Source organism: Thunnus thynnus, chromosome 19, assembly GCF_963924715.1.
Source record: "Thunnus thynnus chromosome 19, fThuThy2.1, whole genome shotgun sequence".
Classification (NCBI taxonomy): Eukaryota; Metazoa; Chordata; class Actinopteri; order Scombriformes; family Scombridae; genus Thunnus; species Thunnus thynnus.
Window position 1 is genome coordinate 8,213,010 of NC_089535.1, and position 22,189 is coordinate 8,235,198.

The 22,189-nt window shown below is 40.7% G+C and overlaps 1 protein-coding gene across 4 annotated transcripts in view; it reads left to right on the forward strand.

Annotated features, from left to right (window-relative positions):
- arhgef28a (Rho guanine nucleotide exchange factor (GEF) 28a) overlaps positions 1 to 22,189 on the forward strand; it is a 47,299-nt gene that overhangs the window by 19,363 nt on the left and 5,747 nt on the right. The window contains exons 10-35 of one of the 4 annotated variants that reach the window (XM_067573775.1): positions 2,878 to 2,993; positions 3,116 to 3,387; positions 3,471 to 3,654; positions 3,773 to 3,884; positions 6,395 to 6,481; positions 8,031 to 8,073; positions 9,030 to 9,131; positions 9,867 to 9,990; positions 10,681 to 10,816; positions 10,903 to 10,958; positions 11,630 to 11,684; positions 11,845 to 11,980; positions 12,071 to 12,186; positions 12,968 to 13,108; positions 13,324 to 13,574; positions 13,669 to 13,794; positions 13,921 to 14,038; positions 14,191 to 14,445; positions 14,580 to 14,656; positions 14,842 to 15,020; positions 15,151 to 15,242; positions 15,346 to 15,531; positions 16,127 to 16,362; positions 17,144 to 17,191; positions 17,876 to 18,394; positions 20,970 to 21,255. In XM_067573775.1, the coding sequence (XP_067429876.1) occupies positions 2,878 to 2,993; positions 3,116 to 3,387; positions 3,471 to 3,654; positions 3,773 to 3,884; positions 6,395 to 6,481; positions 8,031 to 8,073; positions 9,030 to 9,131; positions 9,867 to 9,990; positions 10,681 to 10,816; positions 10,903 to 10,958; positions 11,630 to 11,684; positions 11,845 to 11,980; positions 12,071 to 12,186; positions 12,968 to 13,108; positions 13,324 to 13,574; positions 13,669 to 13,794; positions 13,921 to 14,038; positions 14,191 to 14,445; positions 14,580 to 14,656; positions 14,842 to 15,020; positions 15,151 to 15,242; positions 15,346 to 15,531; positions 16,127 to 16,362; positions 17,144 to 17,191; positions 17,876 to 18,394; positions 20,970 to 21,255 (4,053 nt within the window). The remainder of the gene's footprint in view (positions 1 to 2,877; positions 2,994 to 3,115; positions 3,388 to 3,470; positions 3,655 to 3,772; positions 3,885 to 6,394; positions 6,482 to 8,030; positions 8,074 to 9,029; positions 9,132 to 9,866; positions 9,991 to 10,680; positions 10,817 to 10,902; positions 10,959 to 11,629; positions 11,685 to 11,844; positions 11,981 to 12,070; positions 12,187 to 12,967; positions 13,109 to 13,323; positions 13,575 to 13,668; positions 13,795 to 13,920; positions 14,039 to 14,190; positions 14,446 to 14,579; positions 14,657 to 14,841; positions 15,021 to 15,150; positions 15,243 to 15,345; positions 15,532 to 16,126; positions 16,363 to 17,143; positions 17,192 to 17,875; positions 18,395 to 20,969; positions 21,256 to 22,189) is intronic. The other 3 variants (XM_067573776.1, XM_067573777.1, XM_067573778.1) reach the window with 3 other exon arrangements.

A 22,189-nucleotide genomic window follows, 5' to 3' on the forward strand; every position in this document is an offset into this window, starting at 1 on the left:
ACGTGTGCACATGCGATTGTGTAAGTCTAGCGAGCGCGACCGCTGGCCCACTTGTAAAACTTCAAGGAGGATGCTGAAATTTTTTAGGCGTTGGCACGGTTACTGTGAATGCTAATTTCCTGTGTGTTGTTGTTGGAAGAATGAAATGTGTTGTAAACTCTACAGAGACTAGACTCCCGAATTGCTGAATGGAGCCCATAAACTTTGTGACCATAAGCTGAAGTGTGTGTGCGTGAGTTTGTGTATGATAATGTGGCTTGATGAGTGACAATACAAGGGCATTGATCTTTGTGTTTTCAGCCTAGGGGGATTGCAGATTTCTTCATGTATTGCTAGTAATCAGACTCACTGACGAGCTGAATGCTTTTGTTGTGATGACAGTGCCTTGAGGCTTCTGTGGTACAAAGTTGTCATCCAGAGTTATTTTTTCCAGATCTGTCGAAATGATCATGAAGTTTTTCTCTGTATTCACTGACATAACTCAGCAGTGTCAGTTATTGTTGGAGCTAGCTTTCGTCAATTAGTCTACCAGTCAAGACTGGTCCTGCTTCAATCTCTCACCGTCCTTCTAAAATAAACTGAGTGGAGATTTTGTGCAAAGATGCATGCACATCTGAACAAATGCAAGGCATACAGAGAGATATAGAGAAGACAAGTGAAATACAATGATTGGATTTGAGAACTCCTACCCTTTATGTTTGAGTTCCATGCTAATGTCTTCACTGTGTGAGAGCGGCAGAGAGGAAATGCCTCTGTGGTGCCCAGGATTTCCCTTACATTAGTGCAGGCATGGCTGGTCCAGACATCAAAGCCTGGGTGGAAAGTGCACACAGTGCTATAAAAATGGCATCTCATCAAGAGGTAATTTTCCACATTGTTATAAGCCCCCCCCCCCCCCACCTGAATCTACTGTACAGTGGGTATGTACACTACTACAAATGTGTACATTTATTGCACACAAAAATTGCTTACTTGCACTAAAATTTTGAGGTATTTATACTTAATACTTCTACTTTATCACATTTCATACATTGCACTTTTTACTCCACTATATTAATTTGACAACTATAGTTACTAGTTGCTTTACAGACTTTACATACAAAAGATATGACAATCTTTATGATACATTGTTGTGGATTAAAAGAGTTTTACATTTTGGCAAATGGTGCAGTAAATATAAAGCTACAACCAGCAGCCAGTTAGCACTTCTTCTTTTTTCAGCTGTTCTAGTTAGCTTAGCTTAGCACAAAGATTGGAAATTGGGAAACAGCTTTCCTGGCTTTGTCCAAAGGTAACAAAGTTTGGTTCTACGAAGTCACTGCATGTAGCCAGGAAAAAGATTGGCACATAAACCAAAACTTTTAATTTTTATACTTTGGTTTCCGTACAGATTAAACAAACAAGATTTAAGGTGTTGGTTAGTGAGTTTTAGGGATTCTGGTAGCAGGTGGATTTTGCTACCTTGGATAGAGCCAGGAGGGAAAGACTAAATGCCCTTTTTGGGTATGCTTACCCAGTATGCCTTCCATGAAGACCTGCCCCTACTCTGCCTCTGATTGACTCTTTCCCTGATCTTTTTACCCTAACCATCTCACCCCCTGTGCCTAAACCTCACCAATCAGCCCTTGGGTGTCTTCGTCGGACTTCATGGAAGCATGCCTGTCAAGGGCATTTATTCTCTCCCAGAGCCAGGCTAGCTGTTTCCAGTGTTTATGCTAAGCTAAGCTAACTGACTGCTGGCTGAGGCTTCATATTTAGGGTACAGAGTGCTACAAAATGTTGAACTATTCCTTTAAAATACCCAACAGTTTATAAAGGAGTTAAAATTAGCTCCACTTCCAGGCGACCTTGTACTTTGGGGGTTAAGATGGCAGCCTTGAACCACAATGCCCCTGGTCTGAGTTGTTGCATATCTCCCTCTTTGGTGTCCTCTCTCTACTATCTATAAATGGCTTGAAATGCCTAAAAATAAATACTTCAGTTAATGTTAATGCTCTAATAAATATAATGAATTAATACTTCTTCCACCACTGCGCATCAATACATATTGTGTTAGTAAAAGCAGCTTTTTCATGTTATAAAGTAAAAATAGAAAGGAGTCTGGAAAGATGAGTCCCCAGGTATAAGAACTTAACCCAAAATGATCTTTATTTCTGAATATTAAAAAGAATGAGTGAATATAAACATCTTGAAGCAGATGTAGTACATGAAAGAGAGAATGACACCATGCAAGTCAATAATCTACTTTTTTCCAGAAAATAGACAGCCTGCTGGTAGGGATGATATGTGGAGGTTTCTATGAAAACAAACCTTTAAAGGTCAAACAGGGAGTAGGTATGCAGTGTCTCATCACATTTTCCTTTCCTCAGTCTAAGCCTTGACATTTAAGCAATGAAAGATCAGTGAATTATTGCAAAACGATCCCAAATAACGAGAATGAAGCAGAACAGAGGGCTTATCAGAACAGTCTGAACAGCCCAATACAATGGCATGTTTGGTAATCGTATATTTCTCCTTTTTGGCGTATTTACTGGAGGTTTGTTGATGTGTTTTTGGTTGTCTGGTTTCAGGCAGTGAAATTTATTGTCTGGTTAAGATATCTGTTTATCTCACGCTTCTCTGAGAGCTGCTCTTTGTATTCAACCAGACATATGTTAGGATAATCAAAAGTAGCTTCTCACTGTGTTCTGTGACAGTAAATCATTGAGCAGAACAAAAACTAATTCCTAGTGGATGTCTGCATCTTGTACAGTAAATTACTCTAAAGTAGTTGATTTTAACTGGGAAAAGGGAGGGGAGACAATGTGAAGTAGCCAGTTTGAATTATTATAAACTATGCTGAAGCTATTCTGAGATTGTGCTGTATGTTTATCACAGTAAATGGGCATCCCATGCAGTCCAATGGAGTTCAAAGCCAGTTCTCCCAGCCTGCTACAGGCCCTCTGCTCTCCATGATCAACAGCAGCGATCAGACCATCACACAGCCGACACAGGTTGTGTATCATCTCTCTCTTTAAACCCAGAAATGTCATCTAATCTTTTTTGTAATGCTATTATTTTATTTACTTGATCTTTCTGTTGCACCTTTCTGTTCTTTCTTGTGTTTATGCCTCAGGCCGATGATGTCGACACCAGGTGCAGAGTCAGTGGAGTGACGAGTGACAGCACAGGGACTGACAGCGGGTTATGGGACACAGTGGACTCAGAATATCTCCTGCTTGCCACCGACACACCACCACCCTATTCAGAAGACTTCTACCCTCCCTCTGAGTCCTGCTCTCCCCAGCTCTCGCCTGCTAACCAGGCCCTCGCCAGGCTGAACCGTCTCGCCTCCTCTGAGTCGACCAATCAGAGCGACAGTCCGCCCATGGATACCTGCGACCTCAGGTATTAAATATCATAGAAAATCAAGGCAAGTGTACTGGGTTCCAGTGTGTCTCTGTGTGTAACTGGTTATTTGTTACTCCCAGTCCCAGTCTAGTGGCTCTGGAAGTGGACAGTGAAGAGGACAGCATTGAGCCAAAGTCACCGCTTTCCCCGCTCTCGTCAGATGTTGAGAAAAATGAAGACAAAACTGAAACCATTGTTCCCTCCCCTGACCTTACTTGCACTCGAAGCCAGTCTGCCTCCTCAGCATGTGAACCCACCACAAAAGTAAAACACCATCTTTGTTGTTGACTTTCATCAAATATTTTCACTTTCAGTTTATGTCACAGAAAGTATTGTCTGAAGTCTTATCTATTTACTTCCAATTATATCTTCCCTCATCTAGGAATTGGGTGACGAGGGGATACGACTGCGCTCCTATTCTTACTCGTCCCCCAAAATCAATTTGCGGCCTGCTCGTTTTGCCCGGGACAACCACACTCCAGATACCAGCCCTGGTCAGTAACTCTGTTGGGACTTTTAAACCACCTCACATAGTTAGAAGCTTGGTGTAACGCATAACTAACAATGTCTCCATGAACTAACTTCACTTGTTTGGTGTGTCTCTAACAGGGCAGTCTCACAAGATTTGTTGGTGTGAGAGTGGATTGTTTTTATATCCAGTTAATCTTAAACTAGTTTTCAAATGTTGATAACCTTACTACTAATATTAAGTACAGTCAACTCCCAGTAAATGTATGGTTTGTAACAGATCGACATTTTGGTGAATATACGCTTTCTTGAGAGCTTTCCGAGACTTAGATGAGAAGATTGATGATATTATGATATTTCATAAGGCAGCTATTAAAGCTGACCTTATAAAACAAAACTGGAAGCCTGTTTAAAGGCAAAATGCTGACAAATGGTTTGATCAAGAAAGCAAGTCCATCAGAAAAGACCTAAGAAAAATAGGAAATGAAAACATCGCCAACCAAACAACCCAGCCTTACGCAGTAGGTACAATGAAATTTTAAGCAAATATAAACATACAATTAGGAACAAAAACAAAATTATACCCACATGGAACTTGAAGATATTGAGAACACCATTTATCAAAATCAATTCTGGGATATGTGGAACAATTTCAACACAAAGCAACCACAAGCACTGCCCATCCAAAGTGGTGACATCTGGAGAGCACATTTTGAAGATCTGTACAAAGAATAAATCTAATTAATTCAGATCAATTTATTATACAAGAAAAACTCTAAACATTAGAAGAAACAATTAAAGACAACCAAAACTCCTTGATTTCCCTTGGGAGGAATTCAATAAACAGACAAAATCTCTCTGGCCAAGGAAAGCTTGTGGTCCAGACAGCATTAAAAATGAAATGCTCAAATACAGCACCCCAGAGATGCAGTAGGATATTCACTTGTTTTATTGACTTCAAGAAAACTTGCAATTCTATTTGGCATGAAGGGCTCTATTACAGACTTCTACATTGTGTTATCGGGGGCAAAATGTATGATCTGGTTAAATCAATGTATTTGGAAAATAGGTGTGCTGTTTGGAGTCAAACAAGCTGAATTCTTCACCCAGAGAAGAGGTGTTTGTCAGCGTTGCAATTTAAGTCCGACTTTAATGTGTATATAAATGAACTTGCTGTTCAGTTGGATCAGTATGCTGCTCCTGGCCTCTCCCTCCTAGATAGAGAGGTGAAGTGTCTGTTTTATACTGATGACCTTGTTCTACTGTCTCCTACTGAATAAGGACTACAGCAACAGCTGGACATAGTAGAAAAGTACTGTCAGAACTGGGCCCTGGCAGTAAATATGAAGAAAACTAATGTCATGATATTTCAAAAACGTCCCAGATGTCATGAGAACAATACGAGTTTACCATAACTAATCATATCATTGAACATAGTATGAGTTATACCTACTTTGTCATGACCAGAACAGCATCAGGGAGTTTCAACATGGCAGTGAATGCACTAGAAGAAAAAGCTTGAAGATTTCTAAATTAAAATCTGGCATCAAATATTTGAAAATGTCATCCTGCCCTTTGCACTGTGTGTCACTCAGTCATCATAGCTATACCCGCTGGGACAAACATCCAACAGAATCTTTACATGCATACAATTCTGTAGATACATTTTACAAGAACACAGAAAAAACACCAACAAATGCATGTAAACCAGAATTACGCAGACACACACTGATAATTAACATTCAAAAGAGAGCAATCACATTTTTTAATCACCCTCCACCAGACATCCTCCATTCCAAAGCCCTCCAAACCCGAGAGCTGAGCCCAGAAAAGAGTTCCCTATGTCAGTTGGTGTTGAGACTAGCTGCCGCCTCTCAGACACACTCTGACAAGTCTCATATCAACACCGCTTCCCAAACACCAATCAAAGTGAACAAAATTGTAACACAATGTAAAGAAACCTATCTGGAAGAATGGAAAGAAGAAACTAAAAGCCAAAGTAAATGAGAATGTTATCTGGCCTTAAAAAGAGATGATGAACTGGCAGAATATCGCTCGACTGCCGGAGATAGAAAGCAGAGACAGATCCTAACAAAGTACAGGCTCAGTGACCACAAACTGGCAATCGAAGAAGGATGACACAAAAAAATCATGGCAACCGAAAGAAAACAAAATATGTGGTGACTGTTTGACAGGTGAGGCGAACAGATTGTTTCATTGACTCTTGATGCTTTGGCAATATTGCTATTGTCACATCTATGCCAATAAAGCAAATTTGAATATGAATTTGAAAATCTATCGTCACATCAATCTCTCGGCAAGAAAGCAAATATGCCCTGTATATTTCTCAAAATGTCAAACCTTTTCTTTAACAGTTTTCTTTGGATAGAGAAGGATTCTAATTTTGCTTTTTTTTGTTTTTTTTAATATTCACAATAACCCATGACATAGTGTTTTAAGAGCTCTCAGTCTGGAGTTGACTGTACATGGTGATAGTTGATGTTGTGAGCAGCCCTCTGTCCACTGTGCCCTGTAGATGCCGTGCTCCACAGCGTCAGCCACAGCAGAACTCTTCTTCAGGCCCTCTCTCTGTCTAAATCTCTGTCTCTGCTCCACCCTGGTAGTAAGTACTGGACACATGCAGCCGTCACACTGCGCTAAAGCCCAGCATAGCCGGCATGTCGCTGTCAGTGTCAGTGCTTATGCGTGCATGTGTGTCTAGTCAAGGTTATTACTGTAAACTACTTCAAAAAAAAATATTTTAAAGGGGCAATAATCAATATTTTTATTAACAAACCCACAGAAAATTATCAACAGACTCTACAGTTCCCCACAGCTCTGCTGAGCTTTGTGACTTCTTTCAGTTCATTGTTTTGATTTTACAGCCCGCAACTTTACTGATTTGGTTCAACGCTCTCATCAGTGTTGTTTTAAGCAGCAGCAGGCAACTGTTTCAGCAAAAAAGCTCTGATAAACCAACTGCTCAACACCGAATGGCACACATTGACACACAATTTAGCAACTAGTTGGTGAATGTAGTGGAGCATTTTGCAGTTTATAAGCCAGATATGTCCTTCAGGAATTGGTGGAGAGCTTAACAGAGCTCAAAGGAAGACAAGTATTGGACTTACGTTAACTTAAAAGGTGATAATATGTCACAGTTTTGTTGACAGCTTGTTTCTGAGGCCAAAAAGTCTGTTTTTGCAGCTTTAAAACCAGTACATGTGAAATTAAACTGTTTTGCCTGGTCCAGAATATAACTGCCATAACAGAAACATGATCCTAATGTTTAGTTTTGATCCTGTGTGTGGAGGGGGTAGTACTTTCTATTATGACTGCCACCTGTTCTCCAAATTTATGGGCATTTATCCAACAGGATTTAAAAACACAAATGATGTACCCTGCTAAACCTGAAATGAAACCAGCTGCCATTTTCCTTTAATTATCTTAAATGGAAATATATGAATGTGTTTGGTATAAATAGCTCATGAAACTGAACTAGAAGTCACAAAGTTTGCGAACTAAAAATAGTGAGTTGGAATTAGAAAGTGGGATTAAAACTATTATCAGGGCAAAAACTAAATTAGAACCATGAAACTGTAATAACCTTGGCGTGTCTTTGCATGTATGTCTTAGCAGATCTGTGTCTGTTTATCGTTTGCTTAATCACGACACAGCCCTACTGTAATCAGAATAGCAGTGGGAGAGCAAGAAGAAATCAAATTTTCAATGATAAAATGAAAACACTGATTGCTTTGCAGCCCGGCGAGAGATATGAGGAGTCTCTGAGGGGTCGGCACTTTGTGTCTGTCTGTGCTACAGCTTTCATATGTATCTTCCTGTCCTGGTGACGTACCTGAGGATCATCTCTGTCACTTAGCATTTCAATCGTTGTTGTGTTCAGATGCTTTCATATGAACCAGTTCAGACGGCAAACAGTTTCTCTGGCATGTAAATGAAACCTGTGGGGCTTTTCCATAAAATCATGTAACTCTGGAACAGTCTGAATTTAATAATGAAACATCCTAATTTGTTATGAATTCCTTTTGAATCATCCAGTCCACAGGGAATAATCTTCAGATTTGGTACATCGTGTGCTTTGCCTGTCAAATGTGATGTTATGTTCTTGATTTCACAGTTCAACAACTTCTCCCTACTCTTTATTACTACAGAACAAAGAGCCTCCAGTATATCAGATCAAGCACAGGAGAAAAGGTATTTATGCTTTACATATTATTTACCTTTTTATTTTTGGACTACATTGTATTTCTGAAGCTTTTCAGTGTTTCTCTGTGCAAATATCGAATGACTCAGCCTTTCATGTTGGCCTCACTCATTGGGGCTTTTGCTCTTAATTTAAATGACAGTATGTCTCATCAAATATGTAATCCTCAGCGCCAAGAGCAACATATGTCAGTAACCATGACTACCAGGTTGCTCGGTGACAGCGGGGCACTCTGTGAAGTTTGCTGCGGTCTCTTTTGTCCTTGTGTTGCAGAGCTGGTTTTATGTCCGTTACTGGTGGGGTTTTTTTTTCTAGTGACAACAGTAGTTAGTGACGTGTAGATATCTGCGTGACCCTGAGCTACTTTCAACCCTGTTTTTTTATTTTGTTAGGCACAATGCCTTTGCTCTATTTTCCATTTATGGCTTACAGTGTCATCTCACCCCAGTGCAGCTTATTTTCAGATATGACCAGCTGCATCCCAGATACATGTCACAACACATAATGATTGCACTGTATGTTGTAGTGCCCATGCAAATTATGCTTCATTATTTGAATAACTGCAGACTCTAATATAAAATAGTGTGTTGAAGCTTTATATGGCCACTGTCTTGCTCTAAGGGGAGTGGTACTGATTAAAAAAAGGACATCCTTTCCTCTTCCTGTTCCACTATTTTGACTGCCACTCCATTAGGAACAAGGGCAGCTTTTTTTTGTCTCTCTGCCTCTTGTCATTTATCTGCCACACTTCAGAAGCTCCCCCTGGTGGAAGATACCGCACAGACTCAGAGATAAAAAAGCCGGCAGAATTTATTTTTATACCCTGTTGACTGAACTGAGCGTTTTATGCTTGTTTTGTTGTGCGTGTCATGACCTTGACCTTTGTAGCGCCTCGTCAGCATTAAAATGTGAGTGTATACGTGTGTGTGTGTGGTGCTCTTCACAGGGAGACTAGGTTTCGTAAACGTGCCCAGTCTGCTGATGATGAGGGCAGCATGGAGCTGGCAGAGTCCCTCCAACATCTCACCCTGTCAGAGTTCCTCAAAGAGTATGTGGAGGTCGACCCCTGTTCGCCTGTCCGAGCTTGCCTGTTCAAGCCTCCCTAACCGTCCAATACAAACAAACTAACCCTAAAAACCCTACAACCTATGACACATTTTCCACCTAACGGCAACAAACCACAACTCTCCTCTCCTCTCCTCAGTGGAATAAAAAGAATGTTGTTATTGTCTTTTAACAATATGCACCAGAAGTCTTTCATTTTTGTTTTGCATGTCTGTCGCCTCTAACATTTCTACTAATTTTAATTTACTTTCACAGCATCAGGGTTGCAGATTATGAGTTCCAATTTTTTGCCACATTTTCAGTAACTAACAACAGATTTTCTGTGATCAGAATGCCATTTCAATAGCTTTGCTTCCATGTATTTTACTTGTAACTACACACTTGGAAAAATCATTTGAAATCATAATGCTGGATGAGCTGTATGTCCTATCTTGGCAGGCAGTTTGAGTTTGGACTAACTCCAAACCAGGTCACAAACCAGGTCACAAACCAGTTATTTGCTTGTGTACTATAAGCATATAAGAATATAAGCCTGCACCTACGTGAGCCTGTCTCACTTGCTTTTGATGTCTTGTAGACACAGCAAGAAGAAAATCAGGATGGCGTAACTTTAATGACTAACACATGAACCTACAATGGATGTTTTTTTGTGTTGTAGAACACAAATGCAAGGTAGGAAATTGCACTGATTTTTCTTTTTCTTTTTTATTTTTGGTAGAATTGAAGAGGAAGAGTTGGATAAGTACAACATCCCAACCAAGGTTGAGTCAGAGAAGTACAAAGTCATTCGTACCTTCAGTTTTCTCAAGAACAGGATGGCCAGTACGCGCAACAAGACCAAGGTAAACCCAAACCACAAATAGTCCTTGCCTCTGCTCCTTTTCACTACTTCAACAAATTAAAAACAAAACCTCAACTATAATATTAGGTAGAACTAATAAAAGCTAGAACTCCTCATTGCTCTTACTGTGCATGCAAGCCAACTTAACATGTATACTAGACTCTTAACCTAGTTTAATAGCTTAATTATGTGTTCTATATGGGGGATTAAACTTTAGTATTCATTCCTATAAATGGAATCTAATTCAGAGACATTAGTATGCTCTAGTATCCCAGGTATGTGACTCTGTCTTTCTGCTCTCTGGGAGACACAAGGAAATGTTTGTGGGAATAACTCAAGGTCAGAATGACAGACCAAACATGGTGTCCAGCCTCTTTCCTTTTAATGATTAATCCCCTGTTGTTGAGTCAGCACAGAGAGTGGAAGCCCTCCCCGACCTGCATCTGTTGTTTATGCTATGCTCCATTTCCTAGTCAGTGGACTGTCTTACGTTTGGAAAAAGGCGGGGATTCCTTTTCAGCTCATATATCTACTTAAATACGTTGGGAGTTTACCCTGCAAATAGAAACAAGACAAAGATCTAGAAATGTGAATTAAGGCCCACTTTGCTCAGAGCTCTTAGGTTTCACATTTTCTCTTCGTCTGTATGGCCTCTTTGTTTACACCTATGTCTCTGACATGGTTTTCCAAGGGGAAAGGGAAGGACAGGGAGGCCAAGGATAGACAGCTAAATGGACATCGATTTGCAACAGGCTCTTGTTTGGGCCCCACGGTGTGTGTGGTGTGTGACAAACCAGCATCTGGAAAAGACCTTCTTCATTGCCCCAGTAAGTAATAGCATAATTCCTTCTGTTTATATTTTCTGCAAAAAGTTCATGTACATAAACTTTTAAAATATGTCTTTCTCTCCCAGGTTGCACTGCCATAGTCCATAAGGGCTGTAAAGAATCTGTCCCCCCATGTTTGAAGGTGAGTATCGTCCTGGGCCTCATTTCCCAAAAGCATCTTAAGGCTAAGATGATCGTAAAATCCATCTTACAATCCTTCTTAAGTGTAAAAGGTGTTTCCCAAAAGCATTATAACTGAAGACGCGCCCAGAAACACTCGTAGGAACCTGAGAGCATCTTAAGAAGCTCCATAACTTGCACGAGGAACCAAAACTCAAATGTTTTATTTAAGTTTTCACTATTTTTGTACATTTTTATGTCTTTTTCATGAACACAGATGTTCTTTGTTGAGTTGCCTTTAATGTAAAATGAGTGATGTTGACATTTAAATTAGAAAATAAAACTAAACCAACATTCACAACTTAATTCAATAGTTTATTTGACAGTTTATGGTACATTTTCATGGTCTGTATACTCTCTTTTCTTTCTATTCATGGTGTGTATTTTTTTGCCCCACACTTGCATACTGCAAGTCTAATATAGAAATGATGATAGAATGATGTGCATTTTCACGTTGCATTCGTGTAAACGCTCTTAGGAAACACTCTTAACTCCTAAGATCGATCATTATCAGGAAATGAGGTCCTGACGTGTTGGAAGGAAAATTGTTTGAGCTACTAGTCTCTACTTGAGCCTGTCCTTGTGTCAACTGTTTATATGCTCTAACAAGCCTCTCTCATTTGGATTACTTAGAAACTACAGGATAAGTATAGCATGGTGAAGAACAGGACAGCATCCCTCCCACAGAGTGAGTTTACAACACGAGGGTCAACGGTCACTGAACATTTTTTCTGTTAAGCTCTCTTAACCATGTTGTGTATTCAATTTTCAGTCAGTTTTCATTTTATTGTGGTTGCACAGGGGACAATTATTGTCATTAAGGGTCATTTTCTTTCCTTTTCCTATAGATTTCACAGTGAGAGACAGCACTCCACAGTGTGCAATCCCCATCTCCAACTCTCTACCTGCCATGACCCCTAAAGAGAGGAAGGACACCGTACCTCTATCATCCCCACTCTCTGGAGGTTTCCCCAACAGTGACAGGTAATAAAACTCACAGACTTCATGGGCTATATATTATGCTATGGTGTTAAAAAGTTGGTATAAATTAAAACTCTCTACTCTGTGTTACAGTCGGCCTAGTGAGAGTTCAGAGACAGAGCTGGATACGTGGAAGGTGACCAGCCAATCAGACGACCTCCAACCAACTCCTGTGTCCTCCACCTCCACTGACTCATCCTTTGGAGAAGGTAGGAGATGAATAAGATTCATTGTTTTCAGTTTTCACAGATTTTTGAAAATTACCCAAAAAGAACCACATGGGTTATTACATGGATGTTATGTCCCCATGCACCAAAACTGTTTCCTGCTGCAAGAAGATGCCGACCTTGTATCCTATAAGGAGGGATGAAGCAATAAACTGAGACTGGTGAAAGTTAAGATCTGTGTCCACTTTCAGTAAATGCTTAAGTGGCTATAATCAGTATTTTCTATAATAACAATGGATGAATTTATCTTGTGGGATGTAAAAGGGAATTGCTTGTAGTGATGAACCAACAGAGAATACACTGACCCTGAGGTTCCCCTTGCCTTTACCAAGCTTTATAGCATCTTTCTGGCCCATTTCCGACCCACAACTTTGTTTCAGTTCACTGTAGTTTCCAGCCACAGGCAGTAAAAGCTGTTTAAGTGAAAAAGTTTTTAATATCCACTGTATGTAACTTCCACAGTACAAAACGGCAGACAAAGTTAGTGACTAGCTGGTGAACATAGCGGAACATTTAGTACCTAAAGAGCCAGATATTTCCCTCGAGTGTTAGCGGAGATTAAAAACAGAGCTACAAGGAGAGTGAATATTGGACTCAAACTCAACTCCAAATGAGTCTGCTAGAGGCTCTGTGTCTGCTGAACGTGTAAATAGACAACTGTTGATGTCAGTGTTGTGTTCATAGCTTGTTTCCGCTTCCCCAAAGTGGCCGTAAAATCAATTTTTGCAAGGTTTGAAATAATTTTGTTTTATTCTGTCTATAGACTGTGTGGATGGGTATATCCACAGTGACATCACAGCGGACGCTGTGGATTATGAGGCTGAGTCATGGAGTCTGACAGTGGAGCACAAGTTCTGCAAGAAGCAGGACAAACGAGCTGTCAAGAGGCAGGATGTTATTTATGGTAAGCAGATGTCAGAATTGAGACAGAAGACCACTGGAATGTGGCATTTTCTGCCAGTATCAGTATTTCATTTATGAAATTGCTGTAACCACATATAATTGTCTTAAAATTGCTAAAATTGCTATTATTGAGTAACAGACTAAGCTTTGGAGTGATTTAATGGATATTTTTGTGACACACACATTGAGCGTATGCGTGTTGGTCCCCTGATGCAGAGCTGATGCAGACTGAGGTTCACCACCTACAGACTCTACACATCATGGCAGAAGTTTTCCGGCGAGGTATGAAGGAGGAAGTGCAGCTAGACACAGAAGCGGTGGAGCGGGTCTTCCCCTGTCTGGACCAACTGCTCCTCTTCCACCACGCCTTCTTCACTGCCTTGAAGGAGCGACGACACAGCTCAGCCCAGCCCCAGGGACACAAGAACTACCTCATCCAACGAATAGGAGATGTCTTGCTTCAACAGGTGAGCAGGGACTTTTGGGACTACCTTCCTCTTAGGTGTAATAGATGGAAACCAGTGAGGGTGTGAATCACTAGATGTGTGTATTTTGTTGCAGTTTTCAGATGAGAATGGAGAAAAAATGAAGCAGGTGTATGGAGAATTTTGCAGTCGTCACAACGAAGCGGTCAGCTTTTTCAAAGACCTCCAACAGCATAACAAAAGATTTCAGAACTTCATTAAGGTACTTAACCTTCCCAGAGCATACATTTTAGAAATTTAGCTTGCTTTCAATCAATTCCAAAATAAAAGCACCATAACTATTCTGCTCAGGGAGATGTAGCATAACTCTTGGTTTTACTTTTTCAAGCAACAAGGTAATAATTCATTGGTGAAACGGAGGGAGATCCCAGAGTGCATCTTACTGGTAACCCAAAGGATTACAAAGTACCCAGTGCTGCTGGAGAGGATCCTACAATATACTCAAGGTCAGTCATCTACTGCCCTCTGCTGGATATATGCTCGTATGGTCACCAAAACCAATTGCTGGTCAATAACAGCGTACTATACCATGTTTCACTTGAAAACATACAAGTAAAACAATCTCAGTTTTCATTATTTCTCCTTCCTGATCCCTCAGAGGAAACAGAGGAGCATGCCCAACTTTCAAAAGCACTTGTTCAGATTCGAGAGGTGATCGCAGCTGTGGATTTGAGTGTCAACGAGTACGAGCAGCATCAGAGGTTACAGGGAGTGTGGAACCGCATGGAGAATCGTAGCATAGCTAAGCTAAAGAACGGCCATACTTTCCGCAAGCAGGACATGATGGGTCCGGGACAAACGCTCAAACACCAGGGCCTGCTCCTGTGGAAGACCGCCACCGGCCGACTTAAAGGTGAGACGGACATACACTCTGATGTTTGATGAATGTGTCAGTTTTGCATCCTCTTTACATACATTTCCATGATGTTAATAGACAATCATGCTTAGGACATGGTAATGTATTCCGGCTTGTCCTCCCTTCCACAGATGTCCTGGCAATCCTTCTCACAGACACACTCATCTTCCTACAAGAAAAAGACCAGAAGTATACATTTGCCACCGTGGTACGCAGCACTAATCATGTCGGTTTAATTTGAAGGAGACAAATGACCATCTGTAACAGTAATCAGCTGTGTCTCTGTTATAATGTTACACTCTATTACCTATTCTGATAGAATGACTTGTTTTGTGTTAGGCCATTACCACCTTATGTAAAATCATATTTTTCCCCACCTTTTATGTGCTTCAGGATCAGAAGCCTCCTGTCATTGCACTGCAGAAGTTAATAGTGCGAGAAGTAGCAAACGAAGAGAGAGGGATGTTTCTGATCAGCGCATCAGCCGCGGGGCCAGAAATGTATGAGGTCCACACATCATCCAAAGATGAACGAAATACCTGGATGAGGCTCATTAGAGAGGCTGTAGAGAGGTGCACATACATCTGTGTTTTATGTGTGTTTGTAAACTGAAGAAAACAAGGATATTTAGAACAAAATTTTAAGATTTTCCCGTTTATGAATAAATTTGTCCAACCTGTTTAATGATGTTTCTCTGCACAGCTGTCCAGAGGAAGAAGAAGAATACACAAGTGAATCTGAAGAGGAGAAGCGAGTTGCTGAAGCTCGTATTCAGAAGATCCATAAAATACAAGGTATTTGGGAATTCAAAGACTTATTTATTTTTTAAATATTTATTACCTATGAGTTAACATTTCACAATTCTTAATCCTTGAACCATATGAACTTGTGTATCAGAGAGTCTGATGAGCCAGGACCAGCAGATCTGCTCCAGCCTGGAGGAAAAGCTGCGGATCTTTGCAGAGCTCTCTGCTCTGAGTGGGAGGATGGATGCTTCTCTTGTTGAACCACGACTGCTCGTCCAGCTGCACTCAGAGGAGCCGCCCCAGGCTGCTGCTCTGCTGAATGCAGCGCTGCAAGAAGGTTAGACATTTTGCATATACTGTGGTATAACAAACACAGATATATAGTTTTATGTTTGCCTGCAACTAAGGATTATTTTCATTATTGATCAATCTGACCATTATTCTCAATATTAATTGTTTTGTCTATAAAACATTAGAAAACTGGAATGAGTTGGACTGGATTTAGGTCACCATAATTTAAGACATAACATAATTCTCACAATTTAGAAGCTGTCACCATCAAATGTTTAGTGTTTTTGCTTGAAAGATTACTTAATAAATGAATTAATTATTAAAATAGTTGCAAATTAATTTTCTCTTTTCTGACTAATTGTTTCAACTCTAGTTTTGTGTCTTTTTGCAACAGAATAGAAATATGTGGGGGGAAAAAACAGCTATTAAAGTGTTGGTTTGCTAAACTTGACTAAGATTTTGTGAGTAATTAGTTAGGAGATAATCTGAAACATCTTTAAATCCGATAAAGAAATGCAGTCTCATTTTTAATGGCACCCCAAATTCAAACCCAGCTTCATGCAAAACCTCAGAGTATAAGCACATGAACTAATGCTCAGATGCAAACTTAGTTTCACACTTGTGTTGTTTTTGTTTCCCAGCTGAGAACCTGAAAGCCACACTGTCATCGAAGGCCTGTTCCCCATCCAGCCACAGCATAGACTCTGACATAGACTCTGTGTTTCCTGTCAGCCCTGCTACACTTGAGGAACCCCCCTCAGACCCTGAGGCCTCACCTGGGGACCCTGAGGCCAATGAGGGGAGTTGGACTGAGACTATCGTACTTCAGTCCCCAACTCACTTGCAAAAAACCGACACAAATGACATTGACTTCAAGGTACAGCTCCTGGTACAGTATATAAAATGCATTTTATTTATAGAGAGTCTTGTTTGACCTCATGATACAAATTGAAATTGTAAATTAAATATGTCATTTTTGAGTTAAATAATAATACAGCAATATGATGTAATGTTTTTCCCATTACTGTAGTTGTGCTGGGGGTATTGTAGAGGTATTAGAGGTCATTATAGCCTCTTACAGCCTGCATCTGAACGTCACCTCTTTCCATTTCTTCACAAATGTGTGGCTCAAGATTGCCAACAGTTGTTTTAATAATTCAGCTCAGTCTATTAGAATTACATTTCAGTCGCAATGTGATGAATCATTGATAAGCTCGTAATAAAGGAAGAAGTCCATTTGGTTCCCAAAGGTATTGCATCATTAAAAATGGATATGGAGACTTATTCCAATTACCATGCCACATTTGTGCTACAGTTTGCAGCTTTTTGTGACCTGTGAGGTAAATGACTCCGAAAAGAGAGAATAATTTTCTTATCGACTGCTGTGTGATAATTTAAACCTGAACAGTGTGGTAGGACAGTGTGCAGCCTCAAGGGGGTGCAAATGTTTCATGAATGCGGCGCCCCATTTTTACTCTGACTTGCCTTGAGAGGAAAGTATTGAGGAACATTTCAGTTCCCAGTGAGTAAATTGTAAAGTGAAACTCATTATTTTGCAGGAAAATTGCGACAGTTACATGAAATCTACAAAGCTCAGACATGAAAAACACAGCAGGCTTTTTAATCTACATGTTATGTGTGATTTTGTCCATTAACAGGTTGCTCAAAGCGTCCAAAGCCTCACCCAGTTACTCTACAGTCTGCAGGTGAGTACATTATTCAATATTTCATTCACCTTTCATCCTGTTCATAGCCCTCATCTGTATTATCATCCAGTCAGCAAGTCAACAAACAAACCTCCTCTGTTCTCAGTATGAACAAATACATGCTATGTTAGTGTCATACTCAGTCAAGATAAAGGCTTATTATGTGTCTGCACACTCCTGCTTCAGTAAACAGAATCAACACTCTGCTCAGCTGTTTGAAGCCAATGGAAGGGAGAAAGGATCCTACTGATCTTTTTTCTGCTGGGAGGCATAAGATTGTCTTTTGTTTCACTATACTGTATACACACAGCTCTTTAGTATAAAATGTAAATTTATCTAGGGAGAACGTGTGTGTGTGTATTTGCATAAGTGCATGTGTGCGCACACTCTTGGCTATGTGTGTAGGTTTTGATCACAAAGCCATTTTCATATTCAAAGTTCTGTATCCCTTCTTGCATATGAACCTGAAAACCCCAGTTCTGCCAGCAGTTGTGGGATCAATGTGAATAGAGGCTGTTGCATTAACATATTAAAGTAAAGCCTGATTATAGTTTCCGTCAGGTTTTGCCATTCAAATCACCGTCTTTTACTGCCTGTTGTGAGGATACACATGCGGTCAAAGTGGTGGTTGAGGCTTTGCATTTTCATCAAACCTATCTCTCTGCCTTTCCGTTTGTGTGCTAGGCCGTTGTGACCATCCAGGACAGCTGCTATGAGGTCCAGAGGCTCCTCCTCCAAGAGAACGGGCGCCCATCCCCCCGCGCCCAGCGACCGCACCTTCCAAGCGTCCGGGGCAACACCCTACAAGAACAGGAGAAGCAGCGTAACCTGGAGAAGAGGAAGGAGGAGGTGGCAGCGGCTCAGCGTCTCCAGGACCGGCTGCGCCAAGACAAGGAGCGCTGGGAGAAGGAGTGCCAGGTCAGGGAGAGCCAGCAGGGGGAGCAGGAGAGCAGGCTGGAGGAGAGGGAGAAGCAGTGCCACCTGGAGGCGGAGAGGCTGAAGCGAGAGAGGGAAGAGCTTGATGAACAGCTGGAGGAGTACCAGCAGAGTCTGGAGCGGCTCAGGGAGGGCCAGAGGAGTGTGGAGAGGGAGCGCGAGCGGCTGGAGAACCAGCAACAGCTGCTCCAGAACTGGAGGCACAGCCGGCAAAGGAGTCTGCCCACTGTGATTCCTCACATGGTCATCCCTCTAGATGGGCAGCAGGTAGGGGTGGAGCACAACTGACAACTTTTTTCCTTTCTTTTGTTTATTGATTTTACAATAACTTCTGAGGTTTAAATTGAGAACTTAGTAATGCTCCTGACTTCTTGACCCTGACATGAGTGTGAGGTAGATATACAGTGTTTATGGAGCCCTTAGCTGCAGCTATTAACGAGAGGCTTTTCTCAGACAGCTATCAGCCTGAGTTACGTTGGCTCACTCATTTACACAAGCAGCTCAATCCCCTCTTGATATATGACCTGCGATAATGAGAGCTATTTCAGCATCATTTGTCTTAGTGCTCCAGCAGCTCCACTCACCAATAAACATCTTAATGATTGATGATAATTAAACCATTGCAAATAAAAGCCCCAGCAAAATAATTAAAACCAGAGGCACGCAGCCCAAGAAACCAATCAATTGTGTCCGAAAAGACTTAAATTATCGACACTTTGTTTGAAAAGCACTACAGTGAAATGTCCCCCGCTGCTGGAAGGCATTGAGGATAAAGGATACACTGTTCTCTGTGCCCTTTAAGTCTCAACGTACCTCACATGGAAAAGCAGTACTGGTGAGGCTAATACAGCACATATATCTATGTGAGACTTTGCGGGGTAAAGCTTTGTGCTGCTTAGTTCAGCAGGTGTGACTGTTCAAAAGACACGCAGAAAGCACTCGAATGGACAGACAAATGAGTAGACTCGTGTTACAATATTCCCTCTCTCCCTCATTGATTTACACACCACCTTGGGCTTTCACAGGCTAGATGTAATGAGGCTCTCTTGGCTTTTTGCAAGCTTATTTATTTCCATTCATTTATTTTAGTCACTGGGGAGGCTGCATTAACAGCAGTGGTCTGACAAAGGCGTGCAGAGGCAATGGAGGTCCTAATGTTCCCCTGCTAATGTTTTAGCCTGAAGCAGCAGTTCACAGGGTCAGGGACAGATCGAATGACGTACGCTCACACCTGCTCTGAGGTCCTTTCTAATTAGCTGCGGAGCTTCAACTCAGTGGAGGAAAGGCTGTGTTGATGTGAAGATAGGAGAGGCAAGAGGGGGCATTAGTAGAGGACAAGAGGAGGGACTGGAGAACTGACCAAGCCGCAGCAATGACACCTTTTATATACATTAAAGGGTCAGTCAACCCAAATGACAAATGACTTATCTCTTGTTGTGTCTAATCATGTAGTTTTGGCTTTTTGTCTCTACACCAATACAATGGAAGTTTGTGTGTGGTGGCCAAAGCCTTCAAAATTTGTACTCAGAAAGAGTGTCTTTACTGAAATCCTTTTTTTGGATAATCTAAAGATGTCACTATGAACAGTTTCTGTAGGGACTGCTTCTTTTGTAGAAAATAGTTCCCATTAAAAACTACATCTGAAGTAATAGAGGCACTAAGTATGTTTTCAATGCTTTCAGCATCACAAATTAAATTCCATTTAGTCACATTTGATTTGGTTACAAGCATAAATCTCAGAGACAGATCTCTTAAAATTTAGACAAATAAGACTCTGGTAACATGTTATTTTAATTTTATACTAATTTCCTGGGAATTTTTTGGGTAATTGCAGGTATTAAATGATTTGTTTTTTAGGACAGTTGACAGAGAGGGTGAGAAAGAAAAATAAAGAAGTGTTAAGTTGGTTTAGTTAGTAAGTGCTGATTCATTATATTTAGGTTTATACGTAGTTGTTAATTTGAAAAAACTCAATAAATTAGATTCTCAACAATTCTTTAACTAACAGGAAATACTTAGTTTTCAATGTGCAGTTTTGTTTGTCAAACTACATATTAACATATTTGGTTCTTTCTTAAAAACACTATAATCACATTTTCCATATGCTACCAAGTAACGTAAACCTTAGAATTAACAGCAGCTACTTTTAAGGAAAAAAAACTAATATGCTAATGTAACGTTTGATACTCAAAACTACACGCTGAAAACTACGTATTTTCTCTTAGTTAAAGAAATGTCAAGAGTCTAATTTATTAAGATTTTTTTGCAAATTCACAACTCTTCATGAACCCAGATATAATCAGTGCGTGCTTACCAACTAAACCAACTTAACACTTTTTTTTTGTTTTTTCTTACCACCCCAATGAACCGTTACATGCCTGCAAATTACTCAGAAAATATTTAGGAAATTAGTATAACATGAAAGGACCTGTAAAATAAAGCGCTACCAAAACTCTGTATTCGCATGACTTGATGCCACTAGAGCTAAGTAAGAAAATGGATTTTTGTAATTTGGGTGAATGGCTCCTGTGATTCTTTTGAATTACAGCTTCTTAGAGAAACAGATCTAGAAGTCTAACAACAGAGCCTTTTTTAGGTTTTGTTAGTTAATTTATTAAATGTATTTTCGGAGCCCTCATGCAAACGCATCGGTGCATTTCAAAGGTGCACTGCTGAGTGGATTTACTTGTGGGGAAACCATCCAACCGTCATTGTCCATTCTTGCTTCAGAGGCTCTCATCATAGCAAAAATATGAGCTTCCTTTGTGTTCCTAGTGTGCTTGATGTTCATCTTTCAGCTCTGTGTCTGAATCTGACAAGTGACATTTGCTCTCTCCCTCAGGACTCTGCACCAAGTCAGTCCAGAGACCATGCTGGCAACGGCTCTGTGTTTGTGAACGAGGCTGCATTCGCCAGCACCAGCCTCAACAACCGCCACGTCCGTCACAAAGGAAATGACCCAAGTGCACACAATTGTCTCAACACCCTGCTGGCAAGATCCAACAGCAGACAGACCCCCATAGCTAAGACCCCCCACAATCCGCACTCAGATTCCCAGGGATGGATGATGGGGACCGGATACTTCTACAGTCCTGCAGGAAGGCTCGGACTAGAGCAGACGCCAAGTGGTAAGACAAAATGCAAATTGAATGGCAACTAAGGAGTTCATGAGGACTCTATAATTATAGATAGTTTCATCTATTTGTTGGTCTGTCTGGTTTTTTGAGACATTTTTCTTTAAGACATTTATTAAAGACAGTAACATCAAAAACAATAAAAGGAAGAAACCACAGCTTACCCCTAATTTCCACATGACTGAGTAAGAAGATTTTTTTTCTTGGACACTCTCTGCTTTCTGATACCATCTGTGAAGGGAGGGGAATTACTGTATGTTGGCGTAGAAACATCGACTAATGAATGTGATGTAATCATTCCTCATGTTCATACTGGCCATTAGGAGATCCCTTCATAATGCACTTAAGATATAAGTGATGGGGGAGAAAATCCAGTCTTCCTGCCATATAAAACAGTTTCTTTGACACTAATATGAGGCTTTAGCCATCCAAATTAATCAAATCAAGTCAATATCTTTAATAGCTATAGTCTTTTTAGTGCCAAGTCCCCTCTTTTTGTTATAATCCTTCCACTGTATTTAATTACTAGATATGTTTAATATCCTTTATCTTATTGCTAACGGTGTGATATTACACAGCTAAAGCGCATCTCGTATTGGACAGTAGTGCGTTATGTTATCATACTGTCTGCTGCTCAGTACAAATGAGAAATCTGCAACCTGTGCGAATGTAAACAAACACTCTGCCTACGCTGGTTTCACCCATGTGTGGGAGAGAATACTGTACACACACACACACACACATACTCCGATCTCAAGGCTGTATCCCTGGTGAGGCCTTGTCTGTCCTTCCTCTCAGTTAATCAGTGTCTCCTGACAAAGAAACCACCCCAGCACCACCATCTCCACCTGCACCAGCAGCGAGCTGGGGCCCTCGCCTGCCAAAGGAAAAGAAAATCAATGGTTTCTCTATCTATTGACTGGCAGGG